The 14,966-nt window shown below is 55.6% G+C and overlaps 1 protein-coding gene across 6 annotated transcripts; it reads right to left on the bottom strand.

Annotated features, from left to right (window-relative positions):
* Positions 1-490: 490 nt before the first annotated feature.
* Positions 491-14,395, bottom strand: PIANP (PILR alpha associated neural protein). 6 transcript variants are annotated; one of them, XM_054269761.1, is made up of 7 exons: positions 13,708-14,395; positions 12,642-12,803; positions 6,350-6,418; positions 5,609-6,210; positions 5,389-5,470; positions 4,922-5,155; positions 491-4,773 (listed from the first exon to the last, which is right to left on the bottom strand). In XM_054269761.1, exons 3-7 carry the CDS (start codon positions 6,364-6,366, stop codon positions 4,752-4,754), a joined length of 957 nt encoding a protein of 318 aa, XP_054125736.1. In that variant the 5' UTR covers positions 6,367-6,418; positions 12,642-12,803; positions 13,708-14,395; the 3' UTR covers positions 491-4,751. The 6 variants fall into 6 exon arrangements, with proteins under 6 accessions (XP_054125736.1, XP_054125735.1, XP_054125738.1 ...); XM_054269760.1 differs by lacking the exon at positions 13,708-14,395 and adding an exon at positions 13,119-13,168; XM_054269763.1 differs by lacking the exon at positions 13,708-14,395 and having other exon boundaries at positions 6,322-6,418; positions 12,642-12,941.
* Positions 14,396-14,966: the final 571 nt, after the last annotated feature.

Raw genomic sequence — 14,966 nt, 5'->3', positions numbered from 1 at the left:
CAGCAGCACTGTGGCCAGGAGGGGAGGCAGCAGGGCTGTAAATAGAAATTGCGGAGGCAGCCGCGGGGAACAGTGAGGGAGGCTGGTGCGCCTGCAGGGCTGCGTGTCCCTCCCTCCGTCCCTTCCCCTCGGCTGCTGTCACCCCGCCCCGACACCCCGGCCCCCAGCGGGACCAGCAGCCCCAGGCCGTGCCTGGGAGGCAGCAGCTCCACAGGCGGGACAGCTGCTTCGGTGGGAGTGAAGGAGGGCTCGTCCTCCACCAGGCACCACCTCCCATGGAAATGCCGGACGTTGGCCAAAGGGCCCCTTCAGTGGGCAGAGAGACCGAGGGAGATGGACACGGGGCCAAATTGCCCCCTCTACTCCCAAGACGAGAATGTGGGATGCCAGCAGTGTGAGCCCCCATCCCAATGGGATCTGCCCAGGGTGCCCCTCTCATCCCGCCCTGGTTTTTCCAGTGTGGCACCTTCCACAGATGCAAGAGGTCTGCTTTCAATATTTTGCAAAGTTTTATTTAAAAATGTTGAAACTAACATCCCACAAGATTTGAATATTTCACCACAAGAAGAGAAATCCTACAAAAATATATATCACAGCGCACAAGGGCAGGGGAGGGGAAGAGCGAGACTGAGCAGAGGAGCAGGAGGAGGCTGGAGGGGAGGATGGGAGACGGGGCAGAACGAGACCGAGTGGCAAAGGGACAACAAGAGAGGAGCAGGGAAAGTGAAACAGTAGGAAGAGAGAGAGAACCAGGAGGGAGACCATGGTACAGGACAAGAATGGGAAGAGGGAAAACAGTGGGAGAGGGAAAACAACAGGAAAAGAGGAGTAGAGAGCCAGCAGTTGGTGAAGGGAGGGGACCTCTCTCTATGGTCCTGCCAGGGTAGGGCCAGGACTACAGTGGGACATTAGCAGGGATGCAGCTGGGGAGCTGGAGTTTGACCCAGGACTTTTGTGCTGCAGGTCTCAGCTCTAAGGCTGTGCCACAGATGTGGTTTGTCAGAGTGATAAACAAAACAGTTTAATTCAGAACAGTCTCAAGGTGGTCCTGTTTGAGAACTTGCAGGGAATGAACAAACCACTCCTTTCCAAGCATTTTTCTTCATTGGGAAGTGGAGTGGGAAATGAAGGGACCAGATTTGCAAGGGCACTTGGGTGCCATTGAGGAAGAGGTAGATAGCCCTCTCTGAATTTTGGGATGCTTGGCTGGATGTTAGCCCCTGGAAAGTGGACTGGAGGAGAGGTGTGGATACACACACCAGAGGTCTGCTCCCCTGCCTGCCAACTGCAACCAGCCAGATGGGAAAGCCCAAGCAGGATTTGGCCTTGTGGTCATACCACTCTCTTGGGTAAAGAGGGAGACTCCAGCTCCTGCTTCAAATCAGGAACTTCCCTCCCTTCCACTGTGCCCACAGAGAGACCACCCTTGTGGTAAAAAGCCAGGGCGCTGCAGGAGCTCAGCAGAGACACAGTCACTTCATCTCACTTGGCCCGCCTGGATGTTCCCTTTCAACAGCATAGAAATGTTGGGCAGAATAAGCCCAAGACTATGAACACTTCCAGTTGGTTTCCCTGCATGCTTTTCTCTCTAATGGAAAGAAAAAACTTTCTGTTTCTAATGGAAAGAAAAAACAATCATTCTCCTCCATTCATGTAGAAGACAGGGAAACCTGATGGGCTGTGACTAAGAAGGAGCTGTCCTCTGCCCTGACTTGGTACTATCAACCCATCCATGTGCACATCCTACAAAATATTACCCTGGGCCAGGGTAAAGACCTCAGGCATGCTCTGGCTTCAGTCTCTGTAGGAGAAGATGGTTTATAAGGCTCCAGTCATGGGGAAAACAGATCCAGTGAGATTATTTATTAACTGGAAGAAGCTTGTGTGTCCACATGTGTTCTGAGTGTTTTGTTCCAGGGACAAAGCATAGCAATGAATGCTTGGGCAGAACAATGAAGTTGTTTCCCTGTATCTAACCTGTTTTGGGTGAGAAATTGAATGACTATCATAAAAATGTATTTGGCTAGGAAAATTGTTCTTAGAAAAGATGTTCATTATACCCAAGCCTCTGTTGTTGTAAGAATTTTCTGTACACAGCTTCACCAGCTTTCCCCTTACCACAGTATCCATGAAAGGTTTCTCTCCCTGGAGTTACTTTTACCAAAACCAGAGACATGTAAAAGGGGGAGGAAAAAAACCCCAAACCACCAAAATCTGATTTGTTTGCAGAATTTACAAAAACTTTCCCAGGAGAGCTCAGGGCTTCTCCACATCAAGTGTTGGAAAATGTTTTCACTATGCCTCCTGTCGTCCCCTGCCACTTTCTTACAAACCTTCTCTCCATGCAGCATGTGGAAAGTCCAAGGACAGCCACTGAAGTGGAAGAGTCTAAACTCTGGCCTTGTTTCAACAAATGCTGTTGATCAAAGAACAATCTAATTAATCTGGTCTGGAAAATTACTTCAACCAGTTGAAGGTATTGCAAATTGCCAGCAATCAGCAGCGCAGCCTCCTGCAGATGTCCTTCCCCAGCGGGGACGTGCCAGGGAGAGGGGGAACAGCAATGAATGGGGCAGCGAGCAGGAACTGCCACTAGTCCTTCCATGTCCATCTGCAGCTTAAATGTCCACCCAAGCCTTGCATGGATCCTGAATAAGAACAGGCTCAGTAACAGATCGATCTAGGGTAAAGCACTAATATCCCCTGCTGTAAGCACAGAATCAGCCTGTGCTTAGACTAGAGATCTCCAGAGTCCTTTTCCACCTACATCTTTCAGCCACTCTGTGCTTTTAATAAGCCAGTAATTTTATTTGACCTGTCATTTTCTCCAAATCTCTACTGTTTTTGGGAAGCTTATTGTAATTTACACTCTGATTTAAATGCCCTTCACAGTGAGTCAGATGGGACCCAAGAACACCTAATGGTTCAGCTGGGTAAACGGGCAGAACCAGGCCTCTTATGAAATTCCCTGTGCTTTGTCCTATAAAGAACAGGCTTTTTATGCAGAGATAAAGGATGAAAGGCTGTTTCCCTCTCTCCAAGATCACTTTTGTCAGAGACCTTGTATAGTGCATTAGGGCTTTCAAATTGTGGGTGATTTTCCTGCCTCTGGCCACATCAGTCCAGCAGCTAAAGGTGTTTGTACACTGTAGGGGCAGCCTTATCTAAATGTTCATCTTTTCACCTCAGTGGTTGTCAGTGTGGGGTTTTGATTGATTTGAAGTTGTCCATAAAAGCTAAGAGGAACTATTGCCATTAAGCTGAAATTTGCCATCTCACACATCCTCAAAGTGACACCCATGGGTCCATGCCTGGAAGAGGTGGAGATGCATGGATCTTGCTCACACAGGTAAGTGACAGTGTGGCTGCCAGCCCCACAGAACACCACAGCCCTGAAGGACATGCGCAGGCAACCAATTTGGACAGATGACTTGTGCCATTGCTTTCAGTTTCTAACCAGCTGGGGGACTGAATGAAGCTTCATCTGGGAGCCCAGATACCCCTCTCTCATGCTCTTGGTGAGCACTGCCTCGTGGGTTTCCAGTCACCTTGCACTCCAGGAGAGACCTAGCAGCAGTACATGGCAACCCTTCCCGTGCTCCCAGGATCAACTCTAAACTGCTCTCGGTCATCCCAGGTGCAGAGTCCCGTCTGCTGCCTTGTTGCCTGTGCCAGGAGTATCTGAAAGCAAATCTCTTCCTGAGCCCAGCAAAATTCAAGTTCCTCATGCCCAGCAATGTCTGCATTCCACGTTTTAGCTGTGTGCAGGACATTTGCTAAGAAACACGGTGAGCAGAGGGCTTCACCTTGGATTTTCTGGAAAGCATCATCACAGACTGGTGTTATTCAGAAAAACCTTGCTGAAGGAGACTGAAGGGGTGCAGAGGAACAGCAAGGAGGCTTTCAAAGATCAAAACATTTGGAAAGCTAAAGGAATCATTTCCAACTTTAACTGGCAAGAGAAGTGGCATGGGGGTGGGAACTGAGGGGGAAAACTGCGGACGGAGAGAGGAAGAGAGATACAAGCTGAAGAGAAAAAAACCCAAAGGAGCGTTAGGCAGAGAGAAACTGGAAAGATGTGACTATCTTCCATCTAGGGGGAAGATAATGTTTCCTTCAAGGAAATGGGTTGTTGAGAGGGCCCAGGTGCTCTGTGAGCCTCTTCTGCCCAAGCTTCACCCACCCTTGGGACTCTCAGAACGGCCAAGGTCTCAGGAACAGACGAAGTCACCACCATCCGAGACACCTGGCGGGCAATCCTGCAGCCACTGAACTCCAGACATTCACTGCAAAGCACACGACACGGGAAGGGACACACGGAGGGTGAGGGCCCACGGGGACAGGGGTACGCCTTTCCACCTTGCCTACCCCCGATGTCAGGCATGCACTGGTGAGAGAGTCATGGAGATCCAAGTGTGTCTGTGCACGTATGCTAGAAGAGGGGCTGGGGAGGTCAGGATTTCACACCACCACCAGCTGTCTTCCCTCCCACCATTCTGCTCTCTCGTCACCCTGTCCTGCGTGGGCAGGGCGGGTCCCCAGCCTTCCCCCAGCAGGAGGCTAAGGAGGCCCAGCTCGTCCATTTTTCCAGGCACATCCCGGTGGGGTTAGTTAATAAAGGTGATGGTGGTGGTGGTGGGCCGTGGCACAAGGAGGTTGCTTTTTTTCCTGGGGCAGCAGAGGCGGGGAGAGTCCGCGCTCGCCAGCGGTGACAGAGGGTGGGGGAGCCAGCTCAGCCTCTCCCGGGAGCGTCACAGGTTCACCAGTGGGATTCTGGAGAAAGAGGGAATTGGGAATTAATGAGTGCTTAAACTGCCCCAAGCCCCCCTCTTGCTAGCCAACGTCAGCTTTGCCCTGTCTCAGTGTGCCCGTCCCCCTGTCCCCTGCCAGCCCCTCCTGCCCCAGCTCACTGGGCACTCACCGGTTGAGCTGGAATGCTGCATTCTTCCCGTGGCCACCCAGTTTCTCTGCACCCTCCTGGCCCTGCACCCTCCTGGACTCCTCCGCCTCAGGCGTGGGGGTCAGGGGGTCGCCGTAGGGCCCCAGGATGCTGACGGTGGTGGGGGAGAGGTCTGTGAGGGGCTGCTGGCTCTCCTGCTGCCTCCCGCTGCTCTGCTGCCCCGAGTGACGCCGGCGCTTCTGATTTCGGTCCCAGCTTTGGAGAGAACAAGGGGTGAGGTAAAGAGACAAGCCCCAGCCCTTGATGAGAGGTTTGTGGGATGGACCCCTCTACACTCAGCATTAGAGCCCAGCGTGGCTGAGTGCCAAACCTTGCAAGGGATTGCAGCGCCAGATCTGCACCCCTGGGACAAATGGGTCCCAAGCCCACACAGTCTTCCTGCGGACACTGGCCCAGTGAGAGCCTCCATTGGCCCAAACCCCACTCACCAGAACTTGAATATGATTCCAGTGGCAACCAGGACAATGATTATGGAGATGGTGATGGTGACGTACAGCTGGGGGTCCACACCTGCGAGACAGAGGAGTGGGGCTTGTGATGGCCGCTCCCTCGGGTCCCCAGGGAGCAGCAGGGCAAGGGAGGTCCCCGATGAGTTTTGCAGAAGGAGCTGCTCCTGCCGGGGACTGGGAGTGAAAGCAGCAGATTTACCTTCCCCGCGGGGCCCGAACAGGAAGGGCCGCAGGGTGGCCGGGGTCTCGCGCAGGTTGAGCCCCGCGTTGTGCAGGAGCGAGTGGGAGTTGGGCTGCGCCGTCGCCATCCCGTGCGGCGAGACGAAGGTGTATCCCAGCGGCGGGAAGCCCGGGTTGGCTGAGTTTGTGTCCCCTCCGTCCTCATCCGACACCGTGGGGCCCCACACGATGGCCCAGGGGTACTGGGAGGAGGGCATGCCGTCCTCGAAGCCCGAGGGCGTGGCGGGCCGGGCGCCCGCGGCCTGGCGCCTCAGCCGCACCACATGCCGCAGCTCCGCTCCCCGCGCGGGCACGGCCCGCTGGCGCGGCACGGCCGAGCGGGAATCCGAGCGGGAATCCGAGCCGGAATCCGAGCGGGAATCCCGCTCCGGCTGTGAGGTCCTTTCCCAGATGCAAATGGACCGTGGGGCCGAGGGGCTGCGGCGGGTGCAAAGAGGCCGAGGGGCTGCGGGGCCCCGAGAGCGGAGAGACCATGTGCCGGGAGGAGGGACGGCCAAGACGACGAGGAGGAGATGCCACAGCTGCAGGGAGTGGATGCGGGAGAGGAGTGGAGGCATCCTGCTGCGGGGCGGGGGGAAGAAGAAGAGAGCCTGATCTAAACGTTCCTCCTTTGAAAGGCCAAGCAGCCGGGAGCAGCCCACCACCCACACTCCTGTTTTCTTCCCGCCTCACCTGCCAGTGTGGGAAGCTGCGAACCTACCAGGCACTGGGCTCCATCTCAGATGCAACAGTGTCTTTGCTCAGTCAGGATCTTGTCTCATCTTCTTCACTGGGAACCAAAAGGGAGGGCTGTCAGTGTCCCCCCACGCAGTGGTGACGGCTCTGTCCTTGCAGGCAGTGTGTGCCACCCCAGGTGAGCTCCCGGCTGGCAGGATAAGGAGAGTCCACGCACACACACGTGCACCCTCTCCTGCTCCCGCGCCCCCCATGCACGGAGGTGCATGGTCCCCATCCCCATGCCAGGTCCCCCCAGACACACATGCCTTAGCAGATGCTCCCAAAAGCAGGGAGCGATCTCCGGAGCACACGTGCCCAGGCACATGCGCAGCTTCCCCGGGGACTCTCCTGTCTTAGGGCCGAGAGGGGGATTCAGCATCTTTGTTTGCTTATCGCTGGAACAAGTTGGAATCTTAATTCCTGTGTTTATTTATAGTGTGGAGTGTGTAATCCATTTATTAAAAAAGAGCCTCTTCATTGTGTGCCAGAGCGAGGGAGCGAGAGGGGAAGCATGAGAGTGGTAAACCAAGACGACTGAGAAAGAGTGAATCAGCGAGAAAAAGTCCAGCCTCACTAAAGAATTTAAGAGAAAAAATATGCCTATCAAATATTTAGTATTTACTTTGCTCTTAGCTAACATGAAATTACCTTCCCACACTCCGTGTCTTAATGTCCTCTGCGCTGTCCCATCCCTCCCTTTCTCCCCTATTCCTCCCTTTTGTCTCCCGTCTCCCACGGCTGAGCAACACAAGCACGGAGCGAGGTCAGGTCCTTTCTGCCCCGGACGCTCGGCACCCTCCGGCATCAGCCCGGTGTCGGCACGGCTGCCCTTGCCGCTGCCCCCCTTCCCCCGGCCGGGCACAGCGCCGTGCCGGCCCTTCCCCTGTGAGCTCTTGTGTGCCTGACCCCGCATCCTCCTGCAACCGCACGCACAGGACGAAAGAAAACATCCTGCGAGATGTTCAGCCTGCTCCTTCATCATGGTGAAAAGGAGAGCACGAATGCCGACAGCCCACGGTCATGCCCTCCTGCGGCTGCCGGGATGGAGAAACAGGCATGCTGGGCTGAGGGAGTCAGTGCAGAGGCCAACGCTGCTCCTCCAGCCCTCAGCCAGCTGTGCTGCACCTCCCGGCTTCCAAGGGGTTACTGCCATCCGCCCGGCTCACCCCATGCCCTGACCAAAAACTGCAGCCCCTCCTGCGTGGGAGACTTCCTCTTCCTAAGGGAAGAACCCAGGGCTTGCTGTGATGTACACCTGAGAAGAGGGGCCGGGGAGGAAGGGCACCCAAGACTAAGTAGCTGTCTAGCTCCTGCTGCATTAACCGGGGATATTTTTAGTTTCCTTCTGTTAAATATTTAAACAAAGTTCACAGAAAAAAAAAGAATTGTTGGCTAATGTGCCCTGCCCCTCCCTCCGGGGCAAGATCAGTCTCTGGAGGGATCCTGAGATGAAGATGAGGAGAAAAGAGCAGCTATTCTCAGCATTTCTTTGTTCTTTGCTCCTGAACCTCTAAGCCTTGGAGGGGACTCAGTATTAAGATGCAGCTCTGCAGAGAGGCAGCAGAATGGAGCAAGTTTCTTCTGAACCCAGATACTGGCGAGATCTTGGCCATCTGGATTATGATCACGATGCCGTGGAAGATCATGTCTGGCAACAGAAATCCATGACAGAATTTATTTTGGACTTTGAAAGGGAAGGAATTCCAAGCATGGAGAACCTCCTTGTGTGAATCCCCAGGCTGGAGGGCACACGAGTTGCAGGAGAGGTTTGAAGATGGCTTGGAGTGCCTGGGGCCATGCCTGGCACTCACCACAGGACAGCAGTTCCCTGGGATGAAGAGCCTGCTCTGCTTGTGGCACAGCTCAAATCTTCAGGGGGCAGGGGGCTGTTTTGCATCGGGAAGCAGGAGATGTGGGGCTGGACAGTGCCATGCCAGCAGGGGGGACCTTCTCCAGGTGCAGGCAGACCTCAGTGCCTGTCCCACAGGGAAGTGTGGCACAGTAGTGGTGCACGTGTAAGCTCTAGCACTCCTCCTAACAGATGGCTCTGCCCTCAGAAATGTGCCTGGGGGTAGGAATGCTGGGGTCGCTGCGCTCTCCTTGTTGGGACATCTCATAATGGAGACATGGTTGAGAGATCTCATAATGGAGACATCTTGTTCTTCTAAGCTGAGATTGCGAGCTCCAGCAATGACACCCAGTCTATGGAATTCCAGGGTTGAAAACTTGGGAATAAGATACCCAACAGAGCCAGATCCTGGATGGCTACAGAATGAACTGAGGAGGGGTGAGCCCCAGCACTGACCGCCCCATGTGCAAGGAGGGCACAGCCCATACATGGAAGTGCAAGCCTCAGACTGGAGACACTGCTGTGCATGGGTTCTCCTGCCTAGAATGAAGAGCTGGTGATTCCCGATGTCCCCATCCCAAAGGTGGCTCCAGATGAGTGCAGGGATGATGCCAAGTTGGTTGGTCTCTGTCCACACATTCTGGTTTGTTAATCGTGGCCAAAGACTGTGTCCTGCACTGGCACACCCTGGACTGATTGTGGAGGAGCTGGGAGCTGGACAGAGGTGTCTCCCATGGCATGGAGGGTGTGGCAGCAAAGGAATGTTTCAGGTGAAAATACCAGGCAGTGCAGGCTGGATTCCAGCATGCTTGGAGCGTTTATGTTTGAAATGGAGCATGGATGTCCCTGTGGATTATTGACTAAAAGGCAGACAAAGCATGTCTGGGGCACTCTGTGGCCAGCCACGGCAGCAGGATTGTGTCCTGGGCACTAACCCTGCTGTGTTGGAGGGCAAGAGTAACACATGCCCTTCCTTCAGCTCTGCATGCAGCTCCCTGTGTGGATCCTGAATAAACTGGTAGGCCTTCAGAGCAGAGGAGGGGATGCCAATGCTCTCACTACCTGGGAGTATAAATCCCACCTTATACCATTCTAGGTAAGCCTTTGTGTGCCAGAGCAGAGAGATTGAATTTCTGCACCAGTACCTCATGGCAAGGCCCTTGCTTTCATGTGTTTCCCAGGTCTAATGCCAATAAAACTGGACAGGGCTACTTCCAGAGTCTGAACAGGAAACCTGTATACTTTCACTGTAGGTACAGAGCCCTCATCTCAGCGTTCCGGTCCTGTGATGCACAGATGACAGAGTGTGAATGACAAAGCTATTTCCCCGGGGCACTTCATTGAGCTCAGTTTGTGAATCCTGGTGCTTGAAAGCAGTGAGTAAGAATTACACTGTTCTTTGCTGCTGCATATGGACCCCACCATCACTCCAGACTGGGGCTAATCTGCTAGGAGCTGCTCTCATGCATTTGCAGGATGGAAGCATGAATCCTGCTGCTGTTCCCCACACCCATCTGTGCTTCCTCCCTCTTTGTAAGTCTCCTGCAGCATGGACCAGCCGCTGCTGGGACATGAGAGAGCAGATCTCAGGAGCCATGCCCCAAAGCATACACAGCAGTTCACTAAGGGGGACTGGGAATTTACATCCTACCTAATGGCTAGGAGCAGAGCCTGCTGCACTCCTGCTCAGAGCAGGGAGCTCTGAATAAACCCTGAATGTGACACCCTGGGCTCTGGAGCTCAGATACTGCTGTGCCCCAGGAAAGACCTAGGATTCGCTTACTCTTTCTCCATGTTCAGGATTCTCATATGCCATAGATAAATCCTATCCAAATAAAAAAGGCATCACAGGAATAAAAGAACCAAGGTGCCAGCCGTGTGCTGTAGCTCCCTCGCATCAAGTGCAATCTGTAACCTTCTGTTACAAAATGCTGAAGTTTGACAAATTCAAATGAGGAACAATACTATTAATAAAGAGGGTCACACACCAGCACAATTCACCTAGGCAGGTGGTGTGTTCCCTACTGCCTGCAGCCTTTGCCTGGCTCTATTCCTAAAAGAGATGCTACAGTTCAATCAGAAGTTATGGGCTTGGCGCAGGAAATTAAATTGGTGAAATTCTCTGGCCTGTGCTCTGCTGTAGGTCAGTCTTGATGATCAAAATGGTCCCTCTGGCCTTAAAATCTGAGAATCTCACAGCTTTCTCGATGCCTGGCCGAGATCAGCTCTGACTGGAGAGCAGTTGGATGAAGCCAAGCGCACACAAGCCGCGTTAGTGAGGAGCGGGTAGAGGCTCTTTCCATCCGGGGATGGGAAAAGAGTTGCACCCGATTCTGTCTGGCTCAGCTGGCAGATGATGATCTATCTGTATTTTTGTAACATCTAGAGCTTGACTGCTGTGATACTGTGCCTCTAGGAATGAAGCTGTCTGCTCTCAGAGCGCTCCAGCTAGTTCAGAATGCAGCAGTCTGTTTGCTCGGCGGCTCGAGCTGCCGGGAATGCATCACCGTGCCCCTCCGCACCCCACACCGCCTCGCCTTCGAGCACAGAGTCCGGGTCAAGGTCTCCAAACCAGCATTCAAAGCCCAGCATGGGACAGGCCCCAGCGACCTAAGCAATCAATCACCTCTCCTTATGCAGCGATGACCTCACATGACGGATATATTCCACTGGAACAATGAAATTGCCAACCAGTTTGGGGAGAGGGGGAAGGGATGGAAGAAGGGTAAAGAGGCTCATGACCCTGAAAAATGGAACATTCACAAGAGCTGGGCCAAGATTATGAAACTTACTGCTGGCTGAATAACGCTCACCATTAGCAACCCCGCAGCACCGAGAGCTTCATGCAAATCCTTGCTTCGCCCAGCTCCCCCACTGCAACGATTCCACTTGAAATAGTGATGAAAAAATCAAAACAAACCTGAGGAGGACCCAGCCCTCCTTACAGAGAAGGAATGCTCGCTTGGCTGTCATTTTTTAATCTCTCAGCCAGCACTAAGGGCTGTGGTGACAGCTACTGATAGGAGTCTGTGATCTGGGACCACGGAACCTAGCAGCTCTCTCCAAGCGCCGAGCAGAGCGAGTTCAGGCACTGGCAGCGAGACCCCCCCCACACTGCGTGATGCCCTGGGCACACCACACCTGTATTTTCCTCAGGGGCCATGAACGCCCCAGAGTTCATGGTCCAAGAGGCAGAGATGCAGTCATTGCTGGTCTGGCAGCAGGAAGCAGGAGCCCCGGTGTTGGTGGAAAGGGGTTATGGATATGCCCTGCTGGATTTGGCTGGGTGGGGACAGGGAAAGGGAGGAATCCCAGAGCAGATGACCCAGGGGAAAAATTCTGCTGCACTCGAAGGAGTTTTGGCAGCTGGGACTGTGAATCCGAATGCTGGGGTGGAGATGCCAAGCCCATCCAGGGAAAGAGTTGCTGCTATGCGTGGGGCTGGGGGCAGCACCTCCCAGAGCTGGCTGAATTTGGGGGCTGGCAGCTGGAATGCAGTGGCTCCCGTCAGGCTGATGTCTGAGGCTGAGAGGGCTGGTGGCAGCACCCAGGAGGATCCAGCAGGATCCCAGAGGGGCTCACACTGCTCGCCCTGAGTCAGTGCAGGTCCTGCAGCGCTCAGTGACTTGCTGATAGGAATTCCCGTGCCAGGCTGCCTGGGTGAGCTCTTACGGGCTGGGAATGGCGATCCTAGGCTGGGGCAGAACGCAGGGCTGGAAGGGTGATGCTGCATTTGGATGTTTTCATAGCGAGGGATTGGGCGTGTGAAGCCCATCAATGGTCCTCTGAGCTCAAGTCTCCCTGCATTTGGGAACTGTGAGTGTGGCCCCATTCCAAGCAGCACTCTAGGATGCCGGTCCCCTGCCATCTAGTGCCTGCCTGCAATACATGTCATGAGTCTGACAATCTTCTGCCTCCCAGTTTCCTACTGTTCCCGGGCATCCAAGTGCTCCAAGTGCTGAGTCTCCACATCTGAATTGCTCTCTCTTGCATGGTGCACCCTTGGCCAAGGCAGGAGGTGGGATTGACCCCTCTGTTTCCTTTCTCCAGCTGCGCCAATTTGGCTGAAGTCGCCTTCCTCAGCGCAGGCTCCAGTGCTCCAGCACAACAGGTCTGTGATGGAGCCCGGAGCTGGAGGGTAAGAGGCAGCGATCCCTCGGCTGTGCCCCCTCCCTCCCGGCACCTCAGGCATCCCCTGCCCCCGACTAAAAGAGGAGGAAAAGGAGGGGGGGAGGAAGGAGACAGCCGGCTGGAAGGAGACAGGGCACCTAGATCGGGAAAGGGGAAAGAAAAAGGGGGAGAAAGGACACAGGGAAGGAGACGGGGAGAGATGACTTGGAGACGGGCATGCAGCCCCCCTCCCCCCCGGCCCTGCAGCCCCGTCCCCGCTCTGTCCCCCAAGCCCGGGCCGAGAGGATGAACTTACCTTGCGGGGAGACGAGCGGGGCGCAGCCGGGGCGGCGGAGCACAGGGCTGGGGGAGCACAGCTGCTGCTGCCCGTGCTTCTCATGGCCAGGACGAAGGAAGGAGAGGAGGAGGAGGAGGAGGAAGAGGAGGAGGAGGAAGGTTTGCTGAGGCTGAGCCTTGGCTGAGGGAGAGGGAGCGAGAGATGCCTTGAAATAAACAGCTGCCGAGGACTGGTCCAGCCCCTCTTTCTCTCTCTCTCCGTCTCTGTGTCTCTCGCTCGCTGCCTCCCGTTAACCCCATGGCTGCTGGCACGGGCGCGCCCGGCACCGTGGCCCCGCTGCGGCCCGCGGGGGGCGCCGGGGCGGCGGGGCAGGGCACGGCCGGGCGGGGGCAGCGCGTCCCGCCGGCCCGGAGCCCCCTGCCCCGGCGGCCACGGCTCCTCCCGCTCCCTGCCCGCCCGCCGCGCTCCCGCAGCCCCGCTCCCGGCCCGCCGGACCTGCCCCCCGCCGCCTCCCGCCGCCGCCCGCCCGGCCCGGCCCGGCCCGGCCCGGCTCGGCTCCGCTCGACTCCGCTCCCCCGGCTCGTCGGTTATTTCGGGATCTTCACAGGAAGCGATTAGGTTGCCATGGAGAGAGGTGTCTCCAAGGGACCCGTCGCTCCAGCTCGCTCCGGCGAACGCCACCCCCGGACCGGTCCGTCCTTGGGGGCGGAGGCCCCCCGGGATCCCCCTCCCCCGGGCCGCCCCCCGGGGCTCGTCCCCGCCGCCCCTCGCCTTTCCGCCCCGCAGCAGTGCCCGCGGGGACATGCCGCCCCTCGGTCCCGCCCCCCGTCCCCCGTCCCCGCATCCATCATCCCCGGGCTGCGGGGCCCCGGGCCCCCGTGGCCGCCGCGGTACCGGGCGGGGGGCGGCAGACGGACGGACGGACGGACGGGCGGGCGGCCCCGGCGAGGCGCACCCCCAGCGAGGCGCACCCCCGGCGGGGCTCGGTCGAGCCTCACGGGCAGAGCCCCTGGGACACATGGGTGAGGTAGGAGCGATGGGGAAGCGGGGGGGAGGAGGGGGATCCTTCCAAGGTGTGTTTTACCCGCTGAGGGATCGCCCGGCTCTTTTGAGCGCGTCCCCAAGCGCGTTTCTGCCAGGGATCGATGGGATGCGTCTGGAAATGGTAGGGATGTGACAGCAAAATTAAAGAAAGAAGCTGATGTGCCTTTGAGGGGCCGAGCGTTTCACAGGGAACATCTCCCTTCACCATCAAGAACCAAACAGAAAGCACAGACCAAATCAGAAGGGAGCAGCTGAGCAACCAACGGGCGAGAGAAGAAAGTCAATGACAGAGAGACAGTTTCCACTCCAGGGCCTGAAATATGAGGAAGCAAGACAGTAATTTCCTCAGATCCTCAAAAACAATCAAACTTTTCATCATAAAGCGATGAGGAAAGACTGTGACTGACCCTGGGAGAAAAAAAATACGAGAAAGAAATAATAGAGACAGCACTGAGCTGTGAAGCAACCTGCCACTGCATGAGGGATGGAAGCAGGTGACAAATGGACACAAAGTACCAAGCCTGAGCACGGCAGGATGGCCAGAACAGGTTGTGCCAAGTTTGGACACATATCTGAAGGGTTTGAGTCAGTTCTTCACTAGATTTCCTGTGAGCTCTTTGCCAATGAACCAGGCTGCTCCAAGCTTTCCATGCCAGGATATTTGAGTCTTGTGTGTGAATTTGTAAGCATGTTTAGGAGAGTCAACAGGTGTTTCACATGTTTGGGAGTGATGCCGGTGTGCGTTTGGAGGACCAGCACAGGGATGGGGCTGTGTTAAGGCTTGTTGTCACCAGGAGGTCGTGGTGTGGGAGGAGGGCAGCGGTGTCACAGCCGAGGTTTGTGTCAGATGCCACAGCCCTGTGTGTCACCAGGCTGCACACGCCAAACCCCCTGCCTTTTGTCCATTTCATATACATGGGGCTTTCTGTCAGAGATTATCCAGGCTCCTGTCACACTCCAGCCTTCTCATTCCAGCTCTCCCAGGACTTGTACAAATCATCTGCACAAACCTTGCTCAGTGATCCCTCACTGTGTCATCCCGAGAAACCCCCTGTGCAGACATGGTGGAGCAGCACAAGTCGGCGCTCAGCTTGTCTCGCTCTCTGTGCTTCTCCCCCTGCTTCCTCACCTGGAAGGAGCAGAAGGTAGAAAGCTCTGGAAGGGGCTACATCAGGCACACAGGCTCTCTCTGACCTTTTCAAATCCTGACGAATGTGTTTAGTATAATTGGGAAGCACAAAACAGAAGAGAAATTTCAACCAGGGAAAGGTCAGCTAAAGGGTGAAAATCCAAATGACG

This window comes from Melozone crissalis, unplaced genomic scaffold (genome assembly GCF_028551555.1).
Source record: "Melozone crissalis strain CALT ecotype California unplaced genomic scaffold, PUWL_Pcris_2 ptg000008l_1, whole genome shotgun sequence".
Taxonomy (NCBI): domain Eukaryota; kingdom Metazoa; phylum Chordata; class Aves; order Passeriformes; family Passerellidae; genus Melozone; species Melozone crissalis.
The sequence above is the reverse complement of the archived record's forward strand: the minus strand, read 5'-3'. Positions and strand labels throughout refer to the sequence as shown.